Source organism: Pogoniulus pusillus, chromosome 2 (assembly GCF_015220805.1).
Source record: "Pogoniulus pusillus isolate bPogPus1 chromosome 2, bPogPus1.pri, whole genome shotgun sequence".
NCBI lineage: Eukaryota > Metazoa > Chordata > Aves > Piciformes > Lybiidae > Pogoniulus > Pogoniulus pusillus.
In genome coordinates this window covers 34663700-34687225 of record NC_087265.1, presented here as the reverse complement: position 1 = coordinate 34687225, position 23526 = coordinate 34663700, and the positions used below count along the sequence as shown (strand labels likewise).

At 41.6% G+C, this 23526-nt stretch overlaps 1 protein-coding gene across 1 annotated transcript in view; it reads right to left on the bottom strand.

Annotated features, from left to right (window-relative positions):
• Window positions 1-4164: 4164 nt before the first annotated feature.
• PCNT (pericentrin) overlaps window positions 4165-23526 on the bottom strand; it is an 89116-nt gene continuing 69754 nt past the window's right edge. Inside the window, exons 42-53 of the mRNA XM_064160412.1 lie at window positions 21475-21670; window positions 20616-20829; window positions 19803-19953; window positions 17138-17854; window positions 16181-16452; window positions 15354-15459; window positions 14407-14571; window positions 12726-12964; window positions 10807-10895; window positions 9879-10011; window positions 7980-8107; window positions 4165-4529 (exon numbers count right to left, since the gene is read on the bottom strand). Of these exons, the coding sequence (XP_064016482.1) occupies window positions 4486-4529; window positions 7980-8107; window positions 9879-10011; window positions 10807-10895; window positions 12726-12964; window positions 14407-14571; window positions 15354-15459; window positions 16181-16452; window positions 17138-17854; window positions 19803-19953; window positions 20616-20829; window positions 21475-21670 (2454 nt within the window). The 3' untranslated portion in view covers window positions 4165-4485. The remainder of the gene's footprint in view (window positions 4530-7979; window positions 8108-9878; window positions 10012-10806; window positions 10896-12725; window positions 12965-14406; window positions 14572-15353; window positions 15460-16180; window positions 16453-17137; window positions 17855-19802; window positions 19954-20615; window positions 20830-21474; window positions 21671-23526) is intronic.

Sequence of the window (23526 nt, the reverse complement as noted above, 5' to 3'; positions counted from 1 at the left end):
CGCCGCTCCGCGCTGCCGCAGCCAGGGACGCGTGCCCCGTGCGAGGGGCGGGGCGGCCGCTGAGGGAGGGGCGCGCGCTCCCAGGCCGCCTCGCGCTGGGCGCCCCACAGCGGGGAGGAGAGCCGCAGGCCCCCTGGCGGCGAGGAGGAGAGCCGCAGGCCCCCTGGCGGCGAGGAGGAGAGCCAGCAGGCCCCCTGGCGGCGGGGAGGAGAGCCGCAGGCCCCCTGGCGGCGGGGAGGAGAGCCGCAGGCCCCCTGGCGGCGGGGAGGAGAGCCGCAGGCCCCCTGGCGGCGGGGAGGAGAGCCAGCAGGCCCCCTAGCAGCATGTGCTCTGCGGTGCTGAAGACAGGTACTCCCAGGCCCGGGAAAGGTCCGGGCCTGTCCCGCCGTCTGGGAAGCAGTCAGCAGGACCCATCCCCTCCCTCATCCAACTGCTGTCCTTTCCCTTTCTACTCGCTCTGGCCACTAGAGCCATGTACCCTTGGGAAAACACCGATACTGTTCTTTTTCTCCATCACAGAATCATAGAATCAACCAGGTTGGAAGAGACCTCCAACATCATCCAGTCCAACCTAGCACCCAGCCCTAGCCAGTCAACTAGACCATGGCACTAAGTGCCTCATCCAGTCTTGAACACCTCCAGGGACGGAGCCTCCACCACCTCCCTGGGCAGCCCATTCCAATGCCAATCACTCTCTCTGGGAAGAACTTCCTCCTAACATCCAGCCTAGACTTTCCCCAGCACAACTTGAGGCTGTGTCCCCTTGTTCTGTTGCTGGTTGCCTGGCAGAAGAGACCAACTCCCACCTGGCTACAGTGCCCCTTCAGGTAGTTGTAGACAGCAATGAGGTCACCCCTGAGCCTCCTCTTCTCCAGGCTAAACACCCCCAGCTCCCTCAGCCTCTCCTCATAGGGTTTGTGTTCCAGGCCTTTCACCAGCTTTGTCACCCTTCTTCCCCACTTCTTCCTCTCAGCAGAAAATAGGAAACGTGGCAGCCTTTCTCAGGAGGGGCCACGGAGATTTTCAAGTTCCTGGAAACACGAGAAGGAGGATGTCATGTGGTGCACTGTGAAACACTGCTAAGGGCAGGCTTCACTGTAAGCTCACTGTAAGCCAGGCTGACATTTGCACGAGCAGGTATTCCAGGTAACTGCAGAAATGGGAGCTCGACTCATGATCCATTGAAGGAGGACTACCAAAAAACTACCAGCCTCTTTCTGTTACCTGCAACCAGTCCTTGCTTCTCCTTCCCTTTCCTTCTGCTCCTGCCACCTCTCTTCTTCTTTCCCTACCCAGTCCAAATTTTTCAGCTTTTGATTTCTTTTGAGGACAATGTGGCATATGAGAGCAGATCCTGTAAGACTGCCCTTCAGAGTGCACAAACACACCACACCAGTACGTGGAAAGCCATGCCAACAAGAACTATCAACCCCACAGTGGGCAAAACCATCTCTGCCCAGATGCTTCCACTCTTTGGGAACCAGGGAGCAGATGGGAGGGTAGCTGCAGGCAACGCATTACTTATAGCTCACAGATCCTGAAAGACTGAGAGGCTTGATTTCCTATTTCCAGATTTCTTTTCTGAAGAGAGGGCTGCAGCATGTACCTCTTACACCTCACATCCTGCCTCTTTTTCTGGAGATACCAAATGCTGAGAGTCTTAAGAAGGGCAACTGCAGTAGCTACGGAGCAAGAAGGATGCAAGGCAGGGGTAAAATACAACACTGTCATGGAAATGTTCCACCTGTACACACAACTGAATGCAAACCCTGCAGAGACAGAGGAAAAGCCCTATTATTTAGTGAGTGCCCAGTGCTTTGCTTCCACAGGTGGTGGAAGAGCATGGCTGAGGAAGCCATGCATCAAGTTATTGATATCTCTCTTGCATAGAAGTGATTGCTGCCAGACAGCCTTACATCATTCAGTCCTCTTTGCTGAGAAGAATGAGGTAGACTGCATAGGAATATTTGTTTTTTTAATCCACTATTCTGCTACAGTTGCACCTGGCACAAAGTGCTACAGGAAAACAGTAATTGTTCCTACACTTTTGCATACACACCAAGGCAATACTTGAATCCACCCTGACAACGACTGCCCTAAGAGCCCTGTAGACTGATTTAGAAATGTGCAAATACAGAGCCAAATTCACTTGAAACAGAACTTTGCCTTATGAGATGCCAGCCTACAAGCACCACAGCATGTCAGAACACTGAATACACACAAATGAAATTTACATTTTGTCCCTTAGGTGTTTTTTATCATTCATGTAGAACTGCCAGATTTTAAAACTAGTCATTTATTTAGAGTTGCAATGTCAGTACTTACTGGCTTATAATGGGTGCAGGCCCTAAGGTATAATAACCCTCCTGCTTACAAAGTCAAAGTGAGAAGTGCCATTCACATGTGAATGTGAAACACACCATGTGAGTTTTTTTTGTGCCAGAGACCTAAGTTGTGGCTTACCTGACAGCTAAACAAGGGCTTGCCAGCACCAAGATTTGACAGAAGCATTTAAATCTCAGTATCAATCTCAGAAAAGCATCAATATCCAATTTTCATATATCCTGTGGAGAAAAAATCTTGTAATAGGCTAAAGTAGAATAATCTGTCTCCAGAAAAGATTTTTGTGGATACTCTGAAATTAAACACCATGTATGCTTCAAAGGTAGAGATTTCACACATCTGGTGTTACAATTCTGGTATACCTTTTTCTAAAGAAAAAGAAAGAATTAATCTTAGGTTATCCCAAGAAGCACTTGGTTTCTATAAAATATCATGACAATGAATACCACAGGTAAATATCCCAGAAAGAATTCTTGTTCACCATGATACTTGGAAGATTTTTGCAGTGATGCATTCTGACTGGGAACAGGTATACCACCAGAATGACATCTCTTTTGTTTTCTCTGAAAGGCACCTACAGCATACAAGACTGGGAAGAGGTAGGTTTTTCCAATGAGGAGTTTCACTTACATAAGAAGCAATTATAGTTTAGGAAGTTTGTTGGAGTTGTTTCACCTAAAATGCATGCAGTTAAAAGTTATGAACCACTTGAATTAGGAAAATGAAGGTACAAGGATCCTGTTTAAATAGGACAGAAAATAGCAGCAGTCCAAAAGCTCTGCTAAAAGATTCTATTCTGGTGCTTGTAAGCATTACTTATTTCTCTTCTATCCTACCCATTTACATATTGGAGAATTTAATTTCTACTTTCCTGCACTGACTCTGTTTTATTTTCCCATTAGACACTTGTCTAATACAAATCTACTCTGGAAGCAACTCTTTTTTTAAAAGTTCCTTAAACACATAAGCATTTCTGTAACAAATGCTGCAGTTTGCCAAGAGTCAGAAGTTCCTTTTCAGACTATGCTCTGAGTCTTTGGTAGATTGAGGAACATCCAGCCGAGTACAGCACTTTCCAAACTACTTGTAATGGAGCTTTCCTGAGAAGAGCAGTGCCCTTCTATTTCACTGGTTCCAGCACAGTTTTGCTTGTGTGTGGCCTTGCACCTTTTATTTAGACCATCAGCAATTCCAAACCAGCACATTAGTAGCTGGTTTCGACAGCAGTGAGAGAAGATACCTGCTCACCCTTGGAACGGGGTGGAGGGACATACCGAAACAGACACACCCACAGCACTATAAGGGCAGACATCCTGTATTGCAGGAAATGCTGTGAGCTGAACACAGAGCCAATTGCTCCCCAAAGCTCTGCTCAGTTGTGGTCGTGGGAGGGGCAAGAACCAGCTTCCCCCGTATGCACTAGTGCACCACAGGGAGCACAAGAGGAAACTGGAAGGACAGCTCTGATAACTTGAGTCAGGTTCAAGGCTAGAAAGATCAGTCTGATAGATAAAGGTCACACTGGAGGAAAACCTAACATGATTTTGTCTTCCTAAGCAAGCACAGATTGATTATACAAGCATAACCTAGTCACAGAAGAGCTCGATGCTGAATTGGAATATGATGAGAAAGCCTGCTGGAGAGAGGATTTATTGTAAAACCAGAAAACTCTTAATTCACAGAAGGCTACATGTATCTGATATCTGGGACAGTATCTTAACTGTTCACTTAATCTAAATGATCTTACAGAAATATTACAACTCGAAGAGCAGAAAAAAGTAAATAGGTGAAGTGGAAACAAATAACCATGCTATGTAAGAATTCACTAATAAAATGCCATTTTAATAACTTTTTTTACAAGGAATCCACTTATACACTATTGAAAAATAAACATCAGAGACTCTTCACAACATACAATACAGTGATGCAAGTACACTTCAGCTGTTGACTTAGTAATTTCATATGAGAACATAAAACACTGTTCTGAGTGAAAAGCAGTTTCTTCTTAAAGTATTAAAATATAACAAAAAGGTCATAGAAAAATCTTATGCAAAAGCACTGCCCTTTTTTTCATTTGTAGCAGAGATTGTAAGTGCCTCCATTCAGTATGGACCAGCTCAGAAGGATGCAGAAGCATTCTTATCACTTTTTCATGCTTCTCTGGTGAGGTGGGCCTGGAACTTGTCCTAAGTGTAAATAAAACAAACGAATATTATGTTATGAAGCAACAGGGTACAGTTAGCAGCATGTAATTTCCTCAATGTGCTTCATATAAGCTACCCTGAAACCAATTACTGTTTTCATGAGACTCCTAGGACCAAAACAAAACAAGGTCTTGAAAGCTCACACATCAGCCAAGGCAAGCATTCACACAAAGGCCAGTGCTCCATCTCAGGCAACAGGGCAGCTCAGATGAATTTTACCACTCTGGCAATGATTCAATGTGCATTCTGTTGCTGGACAAAGTCTTGTCACTGAGTAGGTGTTCCAAAGTTCATTAGAAACTGGGATACCATTATGCTTGCAGCACTGTTAATTCCACAATTCCTGACATCATCATTGTACTAACACGAAAATAATTTTAAGCTTACATGCACTTTCCAAACAAATTGCTCTTACTGGTGTCCCTGTTGTAGAATACTTATTCTGCACTCAGCATAAAGCAAAAGACCTTATTTCTAGAAGTGCTGTCAGGTTTGACTTCTGAACTGTGTTTATCTGTAGAGTGGTGTTTATCTGCCATAAACAACTGCAATATTTGTGGGAAAAAAAACCAAACCAACCAACCAAAACAATCATAAAAACAAAACACTGTGCTAGTCTGGGGCAAATTGGAATGTTTTAACAAGAGAAATTAGATCACAGGCTGTGAGAAGGAAACAATGGTGATGTCTGTTTCACTCACAGGCTTGCTGAGATGTATAAAAACAAGGACACAAACATAGGTAAGACAGTGTGTGTCTGTGTGTTTCTCTCTGGGCTGCTTCTGTGTAACTAATCCTTCTGCTTCTAACCCCTCTTGCCAATCCTCTGAACTCCCCTTGCATGTAAGGCATACTTTGGGATAAGGTAGAAATAAGGTGGAATGGTGGCTGGGAGCCCCTCCCGAGGACTCTGGTTTCTGAGAGGGGTGTTGTGTTTCTGTGTTACTTTTAACTTGTATATTTCTGTATATAGCTGTAAATATTGTAAATATCTGCTTGTATATTGTGTTAAGCTGTGAATATAAAGCTTCATTCCTTAACTTCCATCCGGCTGAGTCTAGTCTAGGGGATTTGATAAGGGGGGTGGGGGGGCAGGTAACTCCACAAAGTCATGGTATTAAGAGCTCTAGATAAAATCCTACTGAGAACAAGTGTCATCGTTCCCATATGGAAGTGTCACTGTAGCTGCTGGCTTCAGTGGTATCTGCAAATCTAGGCTTTGTAAGCAAAGTTGGCCTTTTTCTATTGTTATTATTATTTAACTTTTCCTTTTTTAATTTTATCAACTCAAGAAAGACAGGCAATGTTTTACATTTTCCCCAGAGCTGTCTGGCTCCTGTGAGTGTTGACAAAGTCAATAGATTCGTCTCCTATAAACCTCGGTAATTTTCAAGCATAATTTTTCAAAGTTAACACTAAAAATGCAACATGTAATCATAAAAAAAATAATCCTCAGAATCCTTGTTTTTCAGCAGTAAACTCAGTAGTCACAAAACAGTGCCTTTAATAATTTGTGGGGAAACTGAAAGAGAACCACAGAGCATCTCTACAAAATACGATGTTCAGACCTGGTACTGCTAAGGAGCCAGCATGGCAGAGGTGATTTGAATGAGTGTCTGCAATGACTGTAGGTCATTATTTAGTGAGCTGCTATTTAATGCTGTGGTCAGTGAGTGAATCCTCATGCCTTCTCCCATAGAAATCTCTGCAGAGATGATCTGATGGTGACAAAGACAGGAAGAGTGGCCAGCTGGAAGAGTGGCTGGCAGAGATTTTCTGGATATGGTTAAATATTTTTGTCACAGGAGACAAAGGTGCCTGGGAAACAGCAGCTGACTGGTTATGCTTAGTGAAAGAAATATTCAAGACATGTATGTGCAGTGTGTGAAAGAATCTACATGGCCCTCTCAGAGTCACACAGAGTTTTCTACCTGGTCCTCTTTACAGCTTTTGGCTGAAATTATGGGGTGGTGGTTGTTGGAGGGAAGTAATCAGTACTTCCTTAGAGGTCAAGAACCATCAATACCCAAAAGCAGCATGCCAAAGCATTGCGAAGATGAGCATCCAGAAGTAACACGAGGAAGGAAACAACAGTAGTAGATAAAGGTTGGATGAAAACATCCATGTCATTATCTAATCTGGTGGCTCATATTAACTCAGACCAGGAAACCAGCAACACCACCTGGATGGGTGAAGCAAGCTTTGGGGAAGATACTTCAAAGGCTCTAGAGCACTAGCTGTCAGCTTTGTCCTCAGGAGCCTCCACAGAGGAGGCAGCACGAGAGTTTTGTGCTTCTCCCTGGCCTGAGATGAACCTCTACATTACATCCTGATGTGAACCATGGCCATCACAATCCCATCCTTCTCAGCGATTTGAGCTAACGCAGATGCCTTGTCCCAGCCACCTGCTGGGATTGGTATGCAGGAGCACTACATCTCCTGGCATAGCCATGGCACTGGCTGTGTGTGCATGTGCCTGGATATTTTAAATACTCTGTTGCTATTTATGTTGGGGGTCTACAGTGGGGAAGGCAGGGAGCAAGAGGCTACTCCTGCAACATGACAGTTACACATAACAAGAAGAAACAAGCTACCTTTGTATTTGATCCAGCACAAACAACAGTGCAGCTGGAGGTCCAGCTTTGTTTTCATAATCCAGAGATACAAATACACTGGAGAAGGCTTAGACATGAGTCTCAAAAATAACAAAACACAGGAAAACACATCTAATCACTTCTTGATAAGAAATTATTTGAGATGATATGATGACAGTAAGTTCTTCCTTGGGGCATGGAATTCCTATGATATGACTAAGATGTAACAAAAGTGACTAACTAGAAAATTAAGTAAATTCAGTCTAGAAGCTAAGTGGAAGGTTTTTAAATAGCAAACACAAGTGCCATTAGAATCCTTTGTGTGCTTTTCAATTGATCTTTAGAACTACATAGCTGTTTTCACCATCCTCCAATTACAGATTTTTTTAATCTGCTATAGAATATAAGGAAGCAATAAAAGCAGGAAACATTACAGTTTGTGCCACAAAGAAAGCCCTGTTCAGCTATTACAATGGTTCTCTTTGACTTTAAACCAAGTCAACTCTATACACAACTTCAATTAAACTGCAACACTTACTTATTTAGACTTGGTAACAGTGGGAGCTGGGGGGAAACCACATGAAATTTTTCAGCCTTATCTTTGAAGCTTTACACTAAGAACTCATTGTGAGATATGCCACACTTGGACTCGGTTTAGATACGATTCACAAAAAAGTTTCATTTCAGAGACTTTTTTTCCCACCCCCTTCTCCCCCAGTTATTAATTAAAATTATGCTCTTTGCATGTTTTAAGTGTTATAGGCAACATGTAAGAAGAGCCTTGCCAAGAGCAGCCCAGACTGATGACAGCTGTGAGGGGTACCAACGTTGTTCTTACCTGTCTGCACACCCCCCAGTCTTTGCTGGATAACCTCTAAGCGGTGGATGTATTCTGTTAGCGACTGTTCAGGATCCTGAGTAGACACAAGTGACTTTTCTGAAGCTGAACTTGTGGATGGACGCCATCTTAAAATGGAAACAAATAATTGTCTTTTTCTTATGCTGTACTCTCAAATGAATATAATAAAGTAACAGTCATGTAGGCAGCAATTCAGTGAAAAGCAAATCAGAGCAACAGTGGAAAACACCTTACCAAAAAATTACACATAGAACAATACAGACCAAGCAGCTTTGTACACAGAGGAACCCAAAGAAAGGATGTTTTCATAAAAGATGGAGTACATATGAATTGCTCTCTAATGATGTGCCACATAAAGTCCCTCAGGTAAGAAAGCTGCAGTGAGAGGGAAGTCCAAATGGCCAACTGAGAAAAGAAGCAGTTCTGTAGAGAAGGACCAAAGAGGAACCTGCTGCTTCCAGGTACATACTCTCATGTTCAGCAGGTGAAAGGCTATCTTCAAGCACAAAACTGAAAAAGGTGACCCTCTAGATGGTGCACTGTATTTCCTTTGTGGACATTAACAGCAAATTTGAGACATTAGCAGAAATATACTTGGAAACATACTGCTAGTTGGAGTTAGGATTGATTCCTTCCCTCTGCAGCTTATGATCAGCAGAAGGTAGTTCCTATCCATCTCTTCCTTATGGATAGGTTTGCCAGGAAACAAAAGCAGCAACAGGCATCTTTGACCCTATCTCAGATCCACATTAGACTTGAGCTACCACTAACCTAGTCACACTGAGTAACCAATCAGGGTCTATTGTCACCTTTGCTCCATACAATGCAGACAACTTTACTGCATAGGTTAGCTGACCCAGATATGCACCGCAACAAATAAACAAGGTGGAGTAGAATTAAGCCTTTTGGGAAATGCTTGCGAGTCTTAACTCATGAAAAATTGTTTTGCTATCTATGCTTTGTGACAAGCACTATCCTGTCCTTCAAAACAGTCAATAATGTTAAAAAAATAAATGAACCTGGAGCATCTGCTGTCTTTGTGTACCTCTAGATCACCACAACTACCTTCTTGCTACTCTTTTTTATTTGTTTTTCTTTATGAAGAATATTCTTGCCTGCTAGCTGAAGTTTCTGATTTAGCTAGGAGGTTATACAAAAAACATCCCAAGCTGATGGGACAGAGAACAGCCACCTTTCACATCAAATCCTGACTTTAAGGAGGATGCTACTTATGAGAAATAGCTTGGGAGAAGAAATGCTACACCCAGTAATGCCCAAGGTTACTCTGGGACCCAGAAGAGCCCGGGAGCGGAAAGGTCAGTAATGACTGAAGACCACCTTCCTCCAACTCACACACAGATCTTGCAGTTCAGGCATTGTCTTAGCAGCACTGTGCAGTATGCCACCTGGGACATCCAACCCAGATCTGTGCAGGACTGGCCACGAGTCATTAAAAAACCCCACAACAGCACCCCCCACCAAGTTCTCCAACTCCCACTGGGTGTGCGTGCATGGAGTCTGAAGGCAGCCAATACAAATGCAACGCTGCCATAAATTAATCTCCAACTTGCCCAGCAAATGCAACAAGAATTACACCTCAAAGAAGGCCAACAGACATAGGCATTATACATCCTGTAGCCTGTCCAAATTAAACAGAGAACACCATTAGGAATTCTCTCAGCCCAAGAACATCAGGCGTGCTTAAAGCAAATAAGCATTTTTCTTCTATAACATTCTGAAAGGAAAAAACCAAACATTTCCTAGATCTAAGAAAACAAACTCCTTTTCTTGTCTGAGTACCTCCTCCAATAACTGGTTATATTTTTATGAAATACTGTCCATCGGAGTGATGAACAGAGGCAGAGACTGCAGACTCACCTGTTGTGTAAGCAGCTCATAAACCTTGCAGAGCTGGTTCTGTGGCACAGCCCAGTGTCCCGGGTTGGGGGAGAGCTGATGTGAACAGCTAGGGGCTGCTGCTCTTTCAGAATTTCTGCTTTAGCACCAGAAGCTGTGTTAAATATGAAACAGTTAAGTAATATGCACTGGGAGCCATTCATAACAGGCTACCATAAACATAACCAGTAAACCCCAGAAGAATTGCAGCAGAGCACAATTGTGTTTAGTTTTACATGCAGCTAAAGAAGGCTTTCTACAGATAACTGTGTTTTTCAGTTTAGTGCTTTTTTGTTTTAACCAGATTAGAGAAGTTTCACATTCAATGTCAAACAACTACCTCCTACAAATGGAGAACTGCCATTCATTTCTTTCTCCAGACTTGCTTTTCCAGTGCTGTTGCTACATCCACACAGAGGATGTTCTGACAAAAGCAAATTTTTTTTTCAAGGAATTTTAGTATTTGTTTGCTCTAATTATATGTTACTGTAGACTTTCACTCTCCAGCATCAGAGAGAGCAGAGATTTTTTTTTGTTCACTTTGGTGAAGGCCTTATTAATAACATGTGAAACAATTTCCATTATGTGTAGCTTCAAACTGTACCAAATATAATTCTCTGATGAGTTGTATGAACACAGGGCTCAGCTTCAATGCTTCAGCTGGTGCAATAAAAGGAGAAGAGGAGAAGCTTGCTATTGTGGTAAATTATGAATTCTGTCAGTTTTCCTTTTTGGCTTCTTACAATGTCCTTATAAACTCATTATCCTTCTGTTCAGGAAATGGACAAAGACATTTGTATTAATAGATAAAAAGATTTTACTACTTCTGTGGTTATTTTGGGAGGGTCATTGTTTTTAAACTAAGGAGAATACTTAGGATTAAAAGAACACACTTGTCCAAAATGCTTACCTGTATTACCTCCTACATTGTGAGAAATGGTTTCACCCTGTATGCTTTTCTTGCTTGCTTTGTTCCACTTTTTCACCAGAAACTTTAACCTTGGTAACAAAAATAATTTGCAGAATCATTAAAAATAAGCAAAAACACATTGGATTTTACTACTAAACTTTTTGTTGACACGAAACTTATTAAACAACAATGTAACAATCCTTGCAAGAAACGAAGAATTCTTCAGTTTTTACAATGAAGGCTGAGCTCATTTGACTCTGCAACAATCCCTGAACTGTTGGGAAGGTTTGCTCATTTTGGCACCACTCCTCCACCTTGTCCCTGATCTCCAGGGAAGTCTGTGGCAGCTCTTCCTGCCTCAGAGGAGCAGTCTGAATGTCAGTCTTCCCAAATCCTTTGATATTGTTATCATTATAACATCCATGTCAAAGACAATAGCCTAAGAACATCCTGTGCCGTCTCCTCAATGTCTTAAACTTGCTAGCAATCATTTTTACTAGACAAGGAAATTGCTGAGAAGTAACAATCCATTACATTTAAAAGGTTGTTTTTTTTAATTAAATGGATTAGAAATTCATTATGAGATGACATATTGCCCCACGTACAGCTAACAAAATCTATCTGAGCAAGTGACAGAGCACAAAGGAATCGTACCCAACAACACAGGCTACTGGATTCAGGAGAGGAAAACAATCACTAATGAGATGATCACATTTTGAATCAAGACTATACAAGACAAACTCTCCAAAGAGATAAGGGTCAGACTTGAAAGGACATCAGTTTGTAATGGCCACACATTGACTCTCAAACACATTGCAGCTGGGTATCACTCAAGACAGAAGCAGCTTTTTTGTTTGCTATGCTGGCTTCAAAGTAGGGATTTGGCCAAAGTAGAGGGAACAGGTGTGAGATAACTGCCTACCTTACCATGGGACAGGAATGCAGGTTAATTTAGCACACTTCAGGGGAAAGGTTGTGATGCTTACAAGCAAGAGAAGTTTATCCTATCCCTGGGAATGAAGAACCATGAAGCTGGCATACCAAACCATGAAGATCGGAGTCTTGTGAAAATAAGTCTGTTTCAACTAAAATAACTAACGAAGCAAGGCTAAACCAACAAAGCATGCAGTTTCAAAACTGATTTCTAAGACTATAATGGCTGAGTGAAGACTTCTGCCTAATTAACTGCAACTTTAATATTACTGAAGTTGACAATCTTTACTATGATAATGAGCCAAACAGGGGACATGCTAAACATATACTCAACTCTCCACCCAAATCATGCTAAGTGTCATCTAGAAGGCAGGGACAGTTGGGCTAGGGTATATAAAAACCATAAGAAGGAACTCCTCTCTTTGAGGAAAGATTTGATTTAGCAGAGATGAAGCCAGTCAACAGAGTCATGTCATAGGCTGTGCTCCTTTTCCTCCACCCAAGACAGACATCTTCTTGGTAAGAAATGCATATTTAGTGCACAGCTCAGCTTCTGCTGCTTTTCTGTTACATATCAGCACTACCGAAAAAAGTTTCTGTCAGATGTTTCCTGGGATTCGTTCACTTGAGCTCAATTACTTGCAGTTAGTGCATTTATCACTGGCAATCTCAAATCTGCTTCATCTGTCGCTCTAATAAATTAAGCCTATTAAATTACTTTAACTTTCTAAACCTTTGTCAATGCAAGTCCTTACTGGGGCACTGGAAAAGGCAAACATTAGTTTGTCAAATAGTTGTAGTAAAAGTCCTGGGGCTCTGAGGTGGGCAGATGTCAAGACCTTACCAGTAACATGACAAGTCACATTTCAACTAGTTTTGGAGATAGTTTTTGCTTAATATTAGTGTAAGACAAATCATAGGAGCTATGATTTTAAGATTTCCAAGAAAACACCATGTGTGGGAGACAGAAAGTGTTTTGGCTTTACCTTGATACTGCTATGACTGCCCTGACTGCACATCTGAATTTGGTCAAAGGACGAGAATGTGATCCAGAAGGCTGCAGGTCTGCAGGTGAGGGGTAGCTTCCCATACGTGCTATTAGAGAGAGGGTTGCATGCTCACAGTCCTGAAATCCACCAAGCAGCAGCAAGAGGTATTTCTTCTGGTAAACTAGAGCCTTTCTAAAGCTCTCTGCTCTAAGGTACTTCCTGTATAATCTCTGCAACTGGAGAAAGAATAAAAGAAGGGGAAAAATGCAATCAGTTAAGCTTTAGCTACAGTAAGCTCAGAAAAGGTGATCATTTTTTCCAGTGGTATCTCCCAGAACTTGGTTGTGTATGGGTATCTAAAACCTATTTTGCTTTATCAAACTGTAGAAAGCTCTTTAATAATTATGAAGCATTATGAAAACAAACTTTATACAAATGCTTGCTAAAATAGACATTGTATTTGGGCCAGTTTTGGTGCAACACATTGATACTACACTCTGGCAGTTTGGACACTATACATGGAGGCTTGCACTAAGTCTATCAAATTTGTCTAGGCTAGAAAATGTTGATATGTTGGTGTGCAAAAACACTTGCCACAAACAAGCTGTCTTCCTGTCAAGTATCCAAACTGCAGACACAAGGGCAGCTGGAACAATTCTGTGCATACTTAAAAAGGACCCAAATTTGGGGTGTCAAACTGCCCTAAATCTCCTGAATGTCTCGAAGTAAAAACTGTCATCCTCTACAAGCAGTTTAACTCCTTAACAAAGAAAATAACATCTGCTTTTAATAAATATTAACTAGAAAGCATGTTGGGAAAGTTGCCCATCTGTCTTGATTACAGTCAAATGTGTAAGAAAAAGTATTTAAGATTGGGGGGGGGGAAAGGTAAAAATAACAGATGTTTGTTATTTCCATGCTTAGACAAGAAATCAGAATCTCCTTCTCATTTAAGAATAGAAAGTTCCTATCTAACATCAATAAAGTTATAAAGGATTTTTTCCCATGAGGTACATATAGAGAGTGTGTCACTACTTTAATAGCAGCTTATTAACTTCTTTATCTATAAACTCACCTTTTAAAATAGCAAATTGTGCTAGTTTGAAGCTAGCTAGAGTGTTTTGGTGAGAAGAATTAGATTACAGGCTGTGAAAGGAAGACAATGGTGACGTCTGCTTCCCTCATAGGATTGCTGAGATGTATAAGAACAAGAATCAAAACATAGATAAGGCACAACTACTCCTGCTGGGGAGCTCTGAGCTGCATCTTTCTCTCTCTAACCTCACCCTCTGTTTCTCTGACTAGTCCACTTTGCTTCCTAACCCCCTGGCCAAACTTCCATTCTTCCTTGGGACTGAGGAAAGGTTGAGAGGGGTAGGGGGAGGGTGTAGGACAGTTGGGAGCCCCTCCTGGAGACTCGGGTTTCTGGGAGGGCTGTTGTGTTTCTGTATTACCTTTTACCTTGTATATTTCTGTATATAACTGTATATACTGTAAATATCTGCTTGTATATTGTGCTAAGCTGTAAATAATAAGCTTCATTCCATTTCCAGAGCTGGCTGAGTCTAGTCTGGGTGATTTCCAAAGTGTCGGGGGGTGGGGAACACCCAAAACATCACACAAATGACAAAAACCTACAGCAGTAAATGGAAGTTAAATGCCATCATGACCACATTACCTTTGGACCAGAAGTTTCTACTACTGGTTTGTTCTCAATCTCAGCAGTAGTTTTAGCCAGTTGGGATTCAGCCTGTTTCAGTGCATTCTGCAAAATGTTTCTCTCTCGCTGCCAAGCTTCTCTTTCCAGTTCATGAACAGAGTCAATATCACCTGTAGATCTGACCTGAAAAATGAAGACCCAAAGGAAGTGAGTTGTGATGGTTTTTGCACTTCCAAAGCCAAAGCTCTGAAACTGAGTTTAATAAACCAGCTTTGCGGACAAACTAAAACATAGCAAGTCTGAAGATCAGCAGGAGCATTCAGGTATTAAAAAGTAGATAGGAAAATGGAACAAATAAAAAAATTTGGCTGCAACGTAGCTGAAAATCTCTTTCTCCATTACAAGAGAAAGACACAAATGATAGTGCAAAGCTATCTGGTGAATAAGATGGAATCTCAGCTATGTTTTTAGGATTTGTTTTGTTTCAATAGGCCTGAGCTCAGCTTTATCACTAGGCTTGCATAAATTATTTGCAATACTGGAAACATCAGTCAAACCACCCCCTCTGAGGTGTCAAAACTCTGTTGCACTTCCTGAAAATTACTTGGTGTTTTCCTGCAAAACTGTTTCGAGATGCATACAGAAGGAGCAGCAGCACATCCCAGGGTTTGATGTCCTTGGACATACTGCACATCCAGGAAAAACACAATGCCACCAGAAGCAGTTGCTGCCATACAACAAAAAAGCAAGAGTCTGCTACTAAAATCTGTTAATACCATGACAGTGTGAGCACAAGATTACATCTTTTTTTTTCATCTCCAAGGCAAGACATTATTTTCCTCGTAATGTTTTACCAAAAAGAGGAGGAAAAAAAGCAAAAAACAATCAAGTCACCACATATGTACTGCAACCTGAAAAATACTGAACTTACTGATAATCAACACATATATGCTCTTTTTCCTTACCCAAGATGATGCAGGAGGAGACAATAGATCTGATTTTAGTTCTTCTACTGTCTGCAGTAAAGAGGCTATGGCTTCATCATTTGATGCAGACCAATCATTAACTGTTCTGTTAAACAGAAACACTTCTTCAGTATCAGGTTCACTTGTAATAATGTTAACATACATTTCATTCCTACTCCCCACTGGATGACCTTGAAGTTCTGAAGCTGTACTTGGCTACTATTCATCACACAAAATACTATGAACACACGTAGAAATGGGCAAGTTTAGAAATTCTGGTCTTAAAAATTATCAAAGTAGTGCTCCATAGGATTTAATTCAGAAGCTCATATTTTGTAGCAGTCCAAAATCCTATCATGCACACTCAGGCTGCACTAAAACACCACCTGTGTTTACTCTGCTGCCAAAAGAAATTACTGCTACTTGGCCACTCATTCCTGACCCATAACTTTTCCCTGCCACGCTTACGGTTAACAGTTCACATTCTAAGCAATAACTTGTGTGGATTAACCTTTTTTACTTTCACTATTCCTCTCTAGTCACACTTGCTGCATTTGCCAAACTACCAAACAACTCTCCATAGTTTTTTTTTAGTTATTCTATTTAAGCAGTGTTCAGACACAGGCATACAAGTTTAAGGGAATGGCAGCAGGGAGATGACAATAACCAGAGCCTCCTGCCAGTGAAAACCATACTTTCATACAAGCTTGAGTCTTGCAAGCAGATAAGCCACTTTGCTCCTTTCAGCACAGGGTGCTCAGCCATGACCTACACAAGTTCAGAAGCAGGATGGAAAGAAAACTGCTATGTTATGAACAACCACTCACTTATCTAGAGTTTTGTACATGAACTCATGCAGGCGCACAGCTACCAAAAGCAGCTGCTGCCTTATCTTCTCTAGCTGTTGCTGCTGTTGTTGCAAATGTGATTTTTCAGTTTCTTTTGTTGTGGCCTCTTTGACATTTTGATCTTTGTTGAAGGTACACAACGGTTCCTGCTGGTGGTTTAGAGATAGGAGATTTCTTTCTCTTTCTTCCAGTATTTCCTGCAACTCTTTAATTCTTTGTTCATCCCTCTGATGTTGCTGTTCCAAGTTTTGCTGTTTGAACAGAGTAAGCAGAGGTCACTTGCATCTTGCACATATACATGTGCATATATACATACTCACATAAAGATGGGGTTTGGGTTTATTTTTTTATCTAAATACACATAGACTGAAGATAAAAACATCACACCCATTTCAGCCTCTCTTAACTCACAGACCACTTACAAGAGAAGGCTTACAGTAGTGCCTTCCAAGGTCAGTAGAAATGACTGGGCATTTTCTCCATTCATTTCCTGACATGGTGACCATTAAATCTCCAGACAGTCTGCAAACCCTCCCTCCTCTGCTTATGTAAGTGAAGGAGTTGAGAAACAAGAAGGGTGAAAGTGATACAATCACAAACCATAATCAGGAGCCTGCCCCAAAATGGGGGCAATGACATGAAACCCAGTTTGGTTCCACTCTGTGTTTAAGTATATTTCTCTCCATCTGTTAATAACTGGCAATTCCCAGAGTAGGCAAAGAGGTAAAGATCAGCTTCTGTCAACAACAGACCCAGCCACAAACCCCTGAAAACAGCTGTGTTTGAGAAATGCAGGGAAAGAGCTCATCTAATGCATTTTCCAGAATGCTTTGTTTAAGGAAAAGAAACATTTCAATTAAAGAACACCATCCACAGGGTTAACTCCCAGTTTGTGGCCATTTCAATGTTAGGCAAGATTTGCACTGGCATTCTCACCAGTCTCTCACGATCTCTCTGCCACTCTTTCTCTTTCTCTAGCTCTGCTCGTTGCTGCTGTCTTTGCTCGCTCTCTCTCTCCTCTTTCTTTTTTTTATCTTGCTCTTTCATCATCTTGAAGAGTGACTGCAGTTGTTCCAAGTCAGCATTCAGCTTCATCTCTCTTTCCTTTTGGGCTTCTAAGGAACAGATTACCTCTTGTTTTTGACCCTGAAGAGATTCCAGTGTAGCACGCAATTTGTCACTAATCTCTCGCTCCTTCTGGGTTTCTTCACAGCACATTTGTACTTCAGCCTCTAGCTGCCTTTTGGAATGAATAGCCTTCTGGTTCATTTTCTCAATCACAGCAGCTAGCTCCATAGTTCGAGATCTCTCTTCCTCCAGCTGGGCTTGCAGCTCTCGAACAAATGCCTGCTCCAGCAGTGACTCCCTGTGCTGATAAGAAGCACCTTCTTTCACTCTCATGCTCAACTGTTCTGTCAAAACACGTTCATGATTCAAGGAATTCAGGAGCTCCAAAGAACGATTTTTCTCAGCATCCAAATCTTTCTGTAGCTCCAAAAGTTTGGTTTGTTCTTGGGACAACAACGCTTCGCAGCGCGAGTGCTCAATCTGGAGTTCCTTGTGGAGATTGCCATTCACCATTTGCTCATGCTCTAGGGACACGGCCAGCTGGCTGTTCTGCACCAGCTGCAACTCCAAGGCAGCCTGGAGCTCCTGTTCAAAAATGGGAAGCACATATTAATATTCCAGCACAAACACTCATTTGTGAGGCAGGCTGGCATTTGGCAATTTTCAACCTTCTGTTTTATCCAGGAAGAAATTCAAAACTGAACTAGAGTAGGTTGGGTATTAAAAAGTTTAGCTACGAGTGCCAGAAACATGCTTGTTAGCAACATGACAGCAAGTTACAAAACAAAGGTTGTCATGATAAAATATCTTACAGTATGTTGGGTTTTCTCCCCCTCAACAGTAAGTCTCTTGTCAGGAAATCACTATTCTCTATACCTCTCAGTCACCTTAAGTGACACCTGAAGCAGAAATAACCCGTGTTGATTTGAAAAGAACCAAAACTCTAAGGAGTAAAGAGTAGGTGTAAAATCTCTGAATTGAATTTTACAGCCCCTTTCAAGCACACAACAGAGGCTGATAAAAATAATCAGTCTCTAGGTCCATTCTGGGAGCCAGTCTTTCTTCAGAAGGGAAGGAAGTGAGCAAACAACCAGTCCTGAGGCACTTGCAGACAGTCAGCACTATCACCGCTGTCCTCCTAGCAAGGGCTTTTGTCCTACCTCCCCAGTGCTACCTCTCCCCTGGTTTTCTAGAAAGCCAGGTCAGGTGCTAAGTGGCATCAGCTGTCATAGTAGGGCTTCAAAGGACTATTTGGAAAGGAAAGATGGCAGCAACGCAAGCTGTTGAGTGGTTTGGTCTGCTGCACGATTATGGCTGGGGCAATGTACTTTTCTCTGTACCCTGGTTAAGACCGTCCCTGCCTCCCCTGCATGAGCAGTCTTCCTACAAAAAGATAGAGGACATTAACACCATGTCCTGCCGTGCAAGTAGTAATGACAATCTCAACAAACAAAACCACACACAAACCCAAACACCTACAGGAAGATGATGTGAGAGGCCAGACTACAGGGAAACTGAGAATCATGTCTCCTCTCTTAAGGTGTTTAACCAGGATCGCTTTGGAGTTATTTGGTTTTGGTTTTTAAATTAAAAGAAAATTCCTTAATCTCCTTGCTTTTCCAGTCACTTTTACCAGAACAGACTCATTCTACTGAGTCACAGTAGCAGAGAGAAAGCTGTTCAGTTTTCAGTTCAATTTATAAGACTTCCAAAAATATAAGATATACTGGAAAGCCTCCAGTTGCTCTCTTCCAAGTATTGGGCGGTTTTCTCTATAACCTCTGCTGATCATATTCATTTCATCTCTCTAGTGCATTTTCTCTGTAATAAACAGTGTGCTCTCAAAAGAAAAGGGTTACCAGTTACAAAACTCCTAGGGTTTAGGGGATGTTGGGAAGGAGTGGCATCAAAACTTGTTAGGCTAAACTATTCTCAAACAAGGACAGCAGATGTCTGGAGATAAAGGAATAGCAAATTTTGATGTTAGTATGTAAAGCTGGGTGTTACAGTGACTAACCAGTCGTTTCTTTTGCTTTAGTTTCTTCTTTTTTTGTAATTCTGCATATAATACCTGACTTATTCCTGAAAAGGTTTGCTAGCTTTGGGAATTATCCCCTAGCACCCTTTTCTGTGCAGAACTGGAATAAAATGAGTGTCTTGACTCTGCGAATTGGTTTTTTTTACACACTGGGCAAAGAAACCAGATATATGACTGTGGAATCTGTCTCCACTTACACAGCAAGGGGCAGTACAAAACTGGTGAAAAAGTGAATTGGCTATCAAGTGTAATTTCTTTACTTCAAAGGCTCCAAAACCATGAAGAGGATATGAAGAACAAGAAAGAAAAAAAAAATCAACTTCTGCATGTACAGCTGAAAGCTTTAATTCTGTGAAAACAACATAAACGCTGTGCACATTCAGTACAAGTTTATTGGGGTTAAAAACACTGGGTATAGAAAAAAGTCTGCAAAACCAGCCCATTAGTTAACTTGATGAACCAAGTGAAATGAAACACTGAGACATAGGACATTACCTCCAAGGCCTTTGTTTTTTCATCTTCTGCTTTCTTATGCTGAAGCTGTTGTTCTTCAAACAAACCTCGTAGCTCTGTTTCCTTCAGTTGTTCGCTCTGCAAGTCTTGAAGAGCAGCTGTCAAATCTTTTTCTTTTTTTTCCAATGCAAGACTGCAAAGTTCAATACAACATTTCTAACTGATCAGAGCAAAACAGACATTTTGGGCTACTTTTTTTTTCAGTTGGACTATTAATTTGTTTCTTTGGGATAGCTCTCTGCTCTTAAAGAGGGGCAGTTTTTGAGACAGAGCTATTTAGCAGCTGAAAACATTTATCTCCCTTTGCAAGCAAAGCTAGAATTGCTCTGCTTGGCAACAATTAAGAGACAGGGAGAAGTTGTCTACCCTGGCAGAGCAAAACTGTTGTCCTGTGAAAGGAAAGAATAAAACATTGGCATGCACTGGGAATAAGGGGGGACAAAAAAGGAAAAAAACACACACAAGATGACAGGCAAACAGAATACCAATTTAAAGACAAAAGCTGGAGAACTGAGTACATCAGGGGTTACAGAATCTAGTCTATTCACTTCTCAAACAAACATATGACAGCTTCCAATGTTCTGAGCCAAGGCTACAGCAAATGTAAATAAATACACTTAAGTGGTTGGTAAAGAAAAAAGAAAACATCCACGAAAAGTGGGAGAGGTTAGTTTTCCAACTTGTGTTTCCGAGTGCTAAGCCATTTCTGAATGCAATGAGTATAAAGCTCTCTCAGAAGTGTTAATTAAATAAAATTAAAAATAACTGAAAGGAAAAAAAAAAATCACTTCTCACCGTAACTGGCTTATCTCCCCCTGGAGCTCTTCTAGGGATTTCTGCAGCCTTTCATTCTCTTGCTTACTCTCATAAAGTTCTGATTTCAGGGAAGCTTTTTCTTTATTCAGGAGATCGCATGTTTCAGAGGCTCTCTTTTCCTTCTCAGATATGGTGCTGTGTAGGTCACTTACAATAGATTTTTCCTGCTGAAGCTTGTATTCTAATAATTCAACTAGGATAAGAAAATAGTATGTTATTTGTATTATAGAGAACTTAGCAATGCTATCCATTACACTGGATCAAACCGAGGGGAAAACAAAATACAAATCATCTGTATTGAAGTGTTCTTGTCTGGAACATTCGCTTCTGATGCATCTCATGTTTGAAAAGTAGACAGAAACACATGCAAGCTGCTAGCAGACCAGGCGAAGCAAGAACATGAAAGCCGGGTGAGACTAGGAGAGCTACTGCAATATACTGTGAATTACCTGTGACTAATGCATTCTAAGCATCATAAATCAAACCCAGTGATTTACTAACAAGTATACATATACATTCCTGAAAACCAGCAAGAATATTTTACTATCCCTAATGGGTTTTCTATACGTATGCAATATTTGACAGTTGTTCTTCTGCTCTGGGTTATACTAAAGCTTCTCTTTGCTTTTCACAGATTTTTCTCTGCTGCTAATATTAGAAAGAAGAATTTCTTCCTCTGTTAAAATCATAGGAAACCTGAGTGCATTAGTGAAACTCAAGAACTGTACAGCATCTACTTCTTTGCAAAATAATCTTCTTTTGTCTTTTTATCTTCTATGAAAAAAAAAAACCAGGAAAGAACTGACATCATAAATAACAAGAACTTGGTGATCACTACCTTTCCTCCGAAGCTGGTGTTCTTGCTTGCTCCCATGATCTTCCACATTGGTAAGGGTTTCCTGTAACTGCTGTAGCTTCTCTTGGTTCTGAAGATGTGTCATGCGTAGCTGAGCTCGGAGGTCCTGTATTTCAGAGAGCAAACTATTGCGGTCTGAGGAGAAAAGGTGCTCTACAACCATCTGCCTCTGTTCCTCCTGAAAATAAACAAGGTCCTATTAAATGTGCAAGGCTATTCCCAGATTTTCTACAACGATAAATGATAGAGAAACCCTTGTAGTACAAGTCTTCTAAGAAGGCAACTTCAAATGACTAAGTTCAAGCTGCTGTGAAGCATAATGAAAAATAACAGCATTAGTTAACTGATGGAAACACAAGACAGCAGAAAATCAGAGCTCAATATTGCCAATATAGACATGGTGACCAGAGCAGACACACTGACTGGACATCTAGTGGTATATGTTGCTGTGGTATCAGAGAGCTCCATACTTATATCTTGCTTCCTCACAATCTCAGGTGAGCCCCATGAAGCCATATTTGCAACGAAGTCTCTTTCTCTGTGTTTAAATTGTCTCTGTGTTTGGTGTCTCTACTCTGGTCAGAAGTATTGCAGGTGATAAGTGAAAGACAGCCTTCCCCTGTAAGTGGTCTGTGAGTTAAGAGAGGCTGAGATGTGAGTAGAGACACCAAAATTAAGAAATGTTTTGTGCAGCTGATAAAGAAACAATGGTTGACCACCAGGAATGATGGCTTGACTACAGTCACACACACACTGTGCACAACAGTAGATAATGAGGTATAATTACATCAATTTCATATATCATTTGGAAGGGATCCAGAGTTCAGTGTCAGATGGCAGGGACAGACTGACAGACTTGTTCTCCTTGTCATCCCCTGCAAGAGACACCTTTTGATAAAATTTATGACCTTGGCTATGCTGAGTGCTTCCTCTGGAGATCAAGTTTATGATTTGTAGTCTGTAGTTCAGTGCATCTATCACCTGCAATCTTAAAGAATTTGTGCACAGTGCATGTAAATGAACTGTACCATTTGTGCATATAACTGCAGCGTTGAATGAGGCTGGACTTATAGCAGACAGGCTACTCCTATGGCTGGTGTTGGGTCTACTGCCACAGCAACAATTGGGACAGCTATTAAGAGGTAAGTCCAGCCATCCCTAGCTCCTCTGATCCAATGGCCAGCTAGAACACCAGGGAATTAATCTCTTACCAGACTTATCCTTCACTAAAGGCAACAGTAACAAAAAACCCCTCCGCTTCACTAGCTTCCAAATGGTAACGATTGTTTACACAGAAGAGTTACTACAAACTGTCTGGTCTGAACCTAAAAAGTAGACATTATCAGCAAAGAAGTCCCAGACAGATTCAGTATTAGTTCAGTATGTATCCTTTTCAAGGGAATTCTGTGAAGCTGTAGATGAAATTCTTGCCCTAATCCTCTTTCATCAGATATTTCATACAATCATAGAATCAACCAGGTTGAAAGAGACCTCCAAGATCATCCAGTCCAACCTAGCACCCAGCCCTATCCAGTCAACTAGACCATGGCACTAAGTGCCTCATCCAGTCTCTTCTTGAACACCTCCAGGGACGGTGCCTCCACCACCTCCCTGGGCAGCCCATTCCAATGGCAAATCACTCTCTCTGGGAAGAGCTTCCCCCTAACATCCAGCCTATACCTACCCCGGCACAACTTGAGACTCTGTCCCCTTGTTCTATTGCTGGTTGCCTGGGAGAAGAGGCCAACCCCTACCTGGCTACAATGTCCCTTCAGGTAGCTGTAGGCAGCAATGAGCTCACCCCTGAGCCTCCTCTTCTCCAGGCTAAACAACCCCAGCTCCCTCAGCCTCTCCTCATAGGGTTTGTGTTCCAGGCCTTTCACCAGCTTTGTCACCCTTCTCTGGACACGTTCCAGCACCTCAACATCTCTCTTGAATTGAGGAGCAGCCAGCCAAAATGCTCAATATGTTTTGTAATACAATACACAAGGGCTGAGAAAAACGGTACCAAAACAGACTATAAAAAGCCCTTGA